The sequence below is a fragment of the Mustela nigripes genome, chromosome 16 (assembly GCF_022355385.1).
Source record: "Mustela nigripes isolate SB6536 chromosome 16, MUSNIG.SB6536, whole genome shotgun sequence".
Taxonomy (NCBI): Eukaryota; Metazoa; Chordata; class Mammalia; order Carnivora; family Mustelidae; genus Mustela; species Mustela nigripes.
The window spans coordinates 20,959,767-20,967,130 of NC_081572.1; the positions used below are offsets into that span (position 1 = coordinate 20,959,767).

General features: G+C 43.5%; 1 protein-coding gene across 1 annotated transcript; it reads left to right on the top strand.

Moving 5' to 3' along the window:
- The first annotated feature begins 222 nt into the window (after positions 1-222).
- On the top strand, positions 223-6,448 carry LOC132003111 (keratin, type I cytoskeletal 26-like). Its single transcript, XM_059378398.1, has 8 exons — positions 223-651; positions 1,766-1,848; positions 2,245-2,401; positions 2,755-2,916; positions 3,002-3,127; positions 3,506-3,723; positions 5,648-5,715; positions 6,297-6,448. Exons 1-8 carry the CDS (start codon positions 223-225, stop codon positions 6,446-6,448), a joined length of 1,395 nt encoding a protein of 464 aa, XP_059234381.1.
- Positions 6,449-7,364: the final 916 nt, after the last annotated feature.

Sequence of the window (7,364 nt, forward strand, 5' to 3'; positions counted from 1 at the left end):
TACCTCTGGGGCACCTATCCACCTACGGACTGGACACTATTAAAAATCACCCAATTGTGAAAAACAACAATTAGGGTGCGAGTAATATTTTATTACAGATGGAAAGTCAAGACTGGAATGACCTACTGAGTCCTATAAAAGGCCAATGGAGATCCCCTCTACGGACGGTGTGCTTTTGCTTTGCTCCTCGCTGAGAAAGGGTGGCTCTGGGGTACTGTTGTCATGTCTTTTCAACTTTCTAGTGCATCCAGGCGAGTCTGCTCGCGAGCTGGCCCAGGGCGGCTGTCTGGTGGAGGTCCGGGCTTCGGGGCTGGAAATGTGTACCGTGGATCCGGAGCAGGAAGCAGCTTTTCTTGTACTCTTGGGAACATTTCTTCTGGAGGAGGTTTCTGTAATGGTGGTGGGGGCGTCTGTGCCGGTTTTCTTGGAAATGAACATGGCCTGCTTTCTGGGAACGAGAAGGTGACCATGCAGAACCTCAATGACCGCCTGGCATGCTACCTAGACCAGGTGCGAGCTCTGGAAGAGGCCAACGTGGACCTGGAGCAGAAAATCAAGGCCTGGTATGAGAAATACGGGCCCGGTTCTTGCCGGGGACTAGACCATGACTACACGAGATATTTCTCGGTCATTGAGGACCTTAAAAGGCAGGTAAGAAATATGGATTTGCCTACTTTTACTATAGAATTTTGGGTGTACGTAACCTAAAAAAGACAAAATATAAAATGTGCTTAAAATTTTGACATGATGTAGAATTTGCTCACTCGCTCACTCTCCATTCCCAGGGCTTAAAGCGTTGTCTGGCCCCCCCACCAAAAAAAAAAAAAAATTGTGGGCAATAAAGGCAAATAGTTTTAAAACAGATATAATTGGCTTGCTGATTATGTATTTAGCTCATATATTTATTTTAAAAATTTTATTTATTTATTTGGCAGATAGCGATCACAAGTAGGCAGAGAAGCAGGCAGAGAGAGAGGGAGAAGCAGGCTCCCCATAGAGCAGAGAGCCTGATTCGGGGCTCGATCCCACGACCCTGGGATCATGGCCTGAGTTGAAGGTAGAGGCTTTAACCCACTGAGCCACCCAGGGGCCCCTAGCTCATATATTTTGATCAAGAATAATATGGGCGCCTGGGTGGCTCAGTGGGTTAAGCCGCTGCCTTCGGCTCAGGTCATGATCTCAGGGTCCTGGGATCAAGTCCCGCATCGGGCTCTCTGCTCAGCAGGGAGCCTGCTTCCGTCTCTCTCTCTCTGCCTGCCTCTCTGCCTACTTGTGATTTCTCTCTGTCAAATAAATAAATAAAATCTTTAAAAAAAAAAAAGAATAATAAAAGTATCTGTGATTGTAAAAGCTTACACTTTGACTCAAGCTCTGGACATTTGCTGTCTGAAGAAAAAAAAAAAAAAAGTCCAGATTCTTTTCATGTAGAAAAAGTGATACTAAAGTAGATACTTGATGGGTTGAGAAGATAAGAATCCCACTGAAGGCACGCCTGGGTGGCTCAGTGGGTTAAGCTTCTCCCTTCGGCTCAGGTCATGATCTCAGGGTCCCGGGATCAAGCCCCACATCGGGCTCTCTGCTCAGCAGGAAGCCTGCTCCCCACCACCCCCTACTTGTACATCTCTGCCTCTCTGCCTACTTGTGATCTCTCTCTCTGTCAAATAAATTAATAAAATCTTAAAAGAAAAAAAAAGAATCACACTGAAATCTGGACTCTCTCTTGACTTTCAGCACCTAAATATTTTGCACAATCTACCCTATTTAGATTATTTCTGCGACCACCTGTAACTCCAGCATTGCTCTACAAAATGACAATGCCAGACTGACTGCTGATGACTTCAGGCTCAAGTAGGTAAAAATAACGTAATTAACTATAATAAAGGTAAATACTGCGGTTGGAGTAAAAAAAGGTCCTTTTGCTGTAAAAAGCAACATGTTTTTATGAAGTCAGACTAAATCACTGAAGAAATTAAATGTGCCCTTATAAAAAGAGCATCATAAATTTTAAACTACATTTTGATTCAACTATGAAGCACAATGGATGATGAAAATTCTGAAGGAAAAACTCCTCCAAAATCATTGTCCTAGATCAGTAGGTATTCTAAAGGGGGTCCTCTCCTTGCCAAAGCATTAAGCTTTAGAAGGCTGGACAGATATCCCGCCTTTTCTTACCAGAGGTCGGAGGAAGTTATGCTTTGCACCTGCCCACAGTCACAAGTCTCAAGCATTTTATTAATCTTTCAGGTATGAAAATGAACTTGCTCTCCACCAGAGCGTAGAGGCCGACATCAATGGTCTTCACAGAGTCATGGACGAGCTGACTCTTTGTACAGCCGACCTGGAGATACAGTTTGAAACACTCAGTGAGGAACTGGCATACCTCAAAAAAAATCACGAGGAGGTAAGGGACCTCGCAGTGTAGCTTCGGATAGTACCTGATTTCATTCCTCAGGCCCACTGTCCACTTCAGAGCAAAGTGGGAAGATCAGTCAAAACCCAGCCTTGGGATGCCTGGGTGGCTCAGTCGGTTAAGCTGCTGCCTTCGGCTCCGGGTCATGATCCCAGAATCCTGGGATCGAGTCCCACATGGGGCTCCTTGCTTGGCAGGGAGCCTCCTCTCCGCCTCTGCCTGCTTGTGTGTGCTCTCTCATCCTCTCTCTCTCTCTCTGACAAATAAATAAATAAATAAAATCTTTTAAATACAACAACAACAACCACCTCAGCCTTGAGGGTTCATACTGATCCCTTTTCCAGGAAATGAAAGTCCTGCAGTGCGCGGCAGGAGGGGATGTGAACGTGGAGGTGAACGCAGCTCCCAGCGTGGACCTGACCGTCCTGTTGAACAATATGCGGGCTGAGTACGAGGACTTGGCCGAGCAGAACCGCAGGGACGTGGAGGCTTGGTTTAACGAGAAGGTACGTCTGCAGCAAATCCCACACCAAGGGCTTGGTCAGTAGACCACCGAGCCGGTCGCTAAACCTTCTGATGATTACACGGCAGAGTGCGTCGCTGCAGCAACAGATTTCTGATGACGCAGGAGCGGCCACCACAGCCAGAAACGAGCTGACGGAGCTGAAACGCAGTCTGCAGACCTTGGAAATAGAACTCCAGTCCATCGTGGCCATGGTTCGTAGGAGTCACCACTGATTGGAATGCATGTGTGTGTGTGTGTGTGTGTGTGTGTGTGTATAAGTAAATGCACATCTAATCTATGTAATACAACGGATTACATAGAACTGAAAGTATAAAATGTGGTAAATAAGAATGCTGTCCATAGACATTCCTTCGGACTCGCCAATCCCAATACTTAAAAATCAAACTTTTCTCCATGGAGACAAAAATGGTTGTTTTCTTTGTTTTTAAAGAAACGTGGCTTACGTGGATTTTTCAACTGAAAAAATTTAGATCTTGTGCAAATGCTTCTTTCCACCTTGAGAATGTTTCAAACGTGAACGTGCTGCTTTATCTGTTACTCATGCAAGCCTTGCTTTATTCTCCCTTCAGAAACATTCCTATGAATGCTCCTTGGCCGAGACAGAAGGCAATTACTGCCTCCAGCTCCAGCAAATCCAGGACCAGATTGGGGCAATGGAGGAAGAACTCCAGCAGATCCGCACGGAAACAGAAGGCCAGAAGCTGGAGTATGAACAGCTTCTAGATATCAAAATATTTTTAGAGAAAGAAATAGAAACGTACTGCAAATTAATAGATGGAGAAGAAAGGTAAATTTTTTTTATTTTTTATTTTCAGCATAACAGTATTCCTTGTTTTTGCACCACACCCAGTGCTCCATGCAATCCGTGCCCTCTCTAATACCCACCACCTGGTTCCCCCAACCTCCCACCCCCCGCGCCTTCAAAACCCTCAGATTGTTTTTCAGAGTCCATAGTCTCTCATGATTCACCTCCCCTTCCAATTTCCTCCAACTCCCTTCTCCTCTCTAACTCCCCATGTCCTCCATGCTATTTGTTATGCTCCACAAATAAGTGAAACCATATGATAATTGACTCTCTCTGCTTGACTTATTTCACTCAGCATAATCTCTTCCAGTCCCATCCATGTTGCTACAAAAATTGGGTATTCATCCTTTCTGATGGAGGCATAATACTCCAAAAAAAAATCATCTCCCATCAACTAGGTTTTCTCAGTAGCCACATGTACCAATATCCTATGCTAGAATTTCCTACTCTCAGGATCATATTCATCTGTGGTCTTGGGAAGTTATTATTGTATCCATGTGAAATGAAAACAGGCAGCCAAATCAAATGTCCAAGTATGTGAAGTGTGTGTATCTATAATAACATAGAGGACATTTAAATACCAAATGTTAAATAATTCCTGTACGCCTGGGGGAGAAATCACTTTCTGTGATTTAATGTTGATGCACACGTCCTATAACAACACACTCTGTTTTGCTGGCACTTCACTAGTGACCACGCATGCACCCTGCATTGGGTGGGTGATGACATTTTCATCTGAAAGATGAACAATGGTGGTTTCCTTGGGGAAGTCACCATGGCTTGTTAGCCAAGAGCAACAGCCCTGGAACTGTAGCCCTGAGCACAGATCACACCACTAGGTGATTTCGAACGCATGGTTTAACCTCTTTAAATCCGGTTTTTCTGGTTGGTAAGATTGTGAGGACACCAAAACCACACTGTTTACCTGGGACCATCGTGTGTCACTATGGAGGTGGAGTGCTCATGAGAGTACTCAGTAATCGGTGGCGGTTACTAAATGCTTGCCGATGGTCACACCCCGAATCCGCACCATCTCATGCATCTTCCAAGGCTGCTGTCAGCCCTCTACACCCTATTCTCATAGGAACTCAACTGTGACGTTCCCTCCTTTGAACAAAGCGCTGGTTACAGCCCTCATTAGTCCCTTCTTTGACTGTACCTTTCATGCTGTGTTCCAGTTAAATTCTTTTTTTTTTTTTTTAAGATTGTATTTATTTATTTGACAGACAGAGATCAGTCTACGGCCATACCACCCTGAACGCGCCCGATCTCGTCTGATCTCGGAAGCTAAGCAGGGTCGGGCCTGGTTAGTACTTGGATGGGAGACAGACAGAGATCACAAGCAGGCAGAACAGAAGGCAGAGAGAGAGAAAGGGGGAAGCAGGCTCCCTGCTGAGGGGAGAGCCTGATGCAAGGCTTGCTCCCAGGACCCTGGGATCATGACCTGAGCTGAAGGCAGAGGCTTTAACCCACTGAGCCACCCACGTGCCCCATGTGTTCCAGCTAAATTCTAACATGCATATACTTTATTTTCAATGGCATAAACTGCTTGTGTCATCCTTCTATATTTTCTATAGCACCTAGCTCAGCACCTTCTGCACCGTGGCACCCTGAACTTGTTCATTGGCCAGGTGATTGACTACAAGGTCAGAAACTGGAGTCCCCAGATAACAAGACAAAAGAGATGGTAGCTGGTCACAAGGGAATTTCTGATCCTAAACACTCATTTAATCTCTCCCTTCACCACACTGAGGTCACGAAAGGCTTACTTATATATCTCTTAAGCATAACAGGAATTTAATCTTGCAGAAACTAGAACTCTAAAACTTTTGTTCCCGGCTCATAGTTATTCTGAGCTTCCTCATGAAAGGAAAAACAATGCAACAATTTACTCCTCTTTTCACAGAAAAGGCAAGCCCGTGTGTCCCAGATCCAAAGGACGTGGGCCCATACATTCTGAAAATCAAGTCCAAGGTACAGAAGGTTTTATGGCTTGGCGTAAATCTCAACTTGAGCAATTTATTAAATAAGTCACTTATTTGTAAACTAAATCAAATTGTTCTAAGGTTAATTCTAGCGAATGAAGGAATCAGGGGCCATGATGGCAGCTACTTAATATATGTTATACTCTTGTAGAATAGACGTGGTCAAATTGTGAAATTTCTGAAATGAGGACTCAATCCCCAAACAGTTTTCTTAGCTAAAATTCATTATTTTCCCAATTCCAGTGCTTTGGTAAAGGAGCTACTATATTTTAAGCCACAAAAATAGGGCAAGTTGGCATTTAAAAGAGAACAACACTGCCTGCTCCAGGCCAATACTGCCTGGTACTTAGGTTGTCTTAATCTATGTTTTACTTACACCTTCAAACACCCATTGTTTTTAGAACAATGGTAAGTATAAGATAGTCCTGGGCCTTGCTAAGCATAGTCTTCAAACACGAGTTTTGTATCTCAGGTTATTGCAAACATTATTTCTTAGAAGCCTACCATTATGACTAAGTACTGTCCAGCCTGTTAAGAATGACCACTAAATTTGCATTTATTTTATTTTAGACTCAAAAGAAGAAATTCTTGTCAAAACAGTGGTTGAGGAACTAGATCAACTTGGTAATGTCCTTTCACTGAGGGTCCATTCAGTTGAAGAAAAATCCTCGAAAATAAGCAACATTACAATGGAGCAACGAATACCTTCTAAAGCACCATAGTGAGAAAAGAAGTTATTATTTAAAAAAGAAGAAGAAGAAGACTGCCTCTGCAAAATCCCACTGGCCAAATAACCCAAGGAAATCATCCATGTCCGCTCTTAAAAATGCAAGGGCAAGAATTTGTTTTCCTCTCTTCTCTTTCTCATGTACTTTCCATGTAATCCTTCTCAGGAGCAGGAAAAATCTTGCTCTGTCTGTTTTGTTTCTATTTCAGGGACTTTTTGGTCATTCATTAAAAGTTTTCTGTTGCAAATTATTTCTGATGAATCTGGTGCTTTTGAGCTTCTACAGTTGATCCCAATGTGACAGTACTAAGGATAGCTCGTAAAATAAAATGCCTCACACAGTTACATTTACTTCAATTCATGATAAGTTGGAAGGAGTACCAGACCTCATCTCTGGTCCCAAATCTATCCCCAGTCAACCACGTAAATGACTAGATCTCCTTGGGTTTGGGTTTCTGTGGATGGAAAGAGTATTCCCATCGATCCCTAGGATTTATTCACTCTTATAATGGTGAGCCTGCATGGGTGATCAGTTAATGTGAGTTTGTTGAATCTGAATCTGCATAGCTGTTTTTCCACTTTGCAGCACATTCTTCTCTCTACCCCTACCACAGTGGGGAAAGCCTGCTGGTTCAGAATGGTAGAAGAATCCTCAACAACAACAACAACAAGAGCAATACATGTTCAAGGAACTGACCGACCCCATAGAATCCAGGAGAGAGTCAGGACTTAGAAGAACCAAGTCTGGTGATGAACCAGGCTAAGGGATAAAGCTGAGGGGCAGGGTGATTGACAGGTGAATTTACCATGACACTAAACAATGCATAAGCTTCAGGTCCCTCATTAGAACAGGAAGGGCCCTTGCATTTTTTTTTTTTTTTTTTTTTTTTTTTTTTTTCTTTTTTTTTTTT

Coding starts and splice junctions, on each gene's coding strand:
- LOC132003111 (XM_059378398.1), top strand. CDS start 223: ATGTCTTTTCAACTTTCTAGTGCATCCAGGCGAGTCTGCTCGCGAGCT. Junction 1,849..2,244: donor GCTGATGACTTCAGGCTCAA/GTAGGTAAAAAT, acceptor TTAATCTTTCAG/GTATGAAAATGAACTTGCTC. Junction 3,724..5,647: donor TTAATAGATGGAGAAGAAAG/GTAAATTTTTTT, acceptor CTCTTTTCACAG/AAAAGGCAAGCCCGTGTGTC.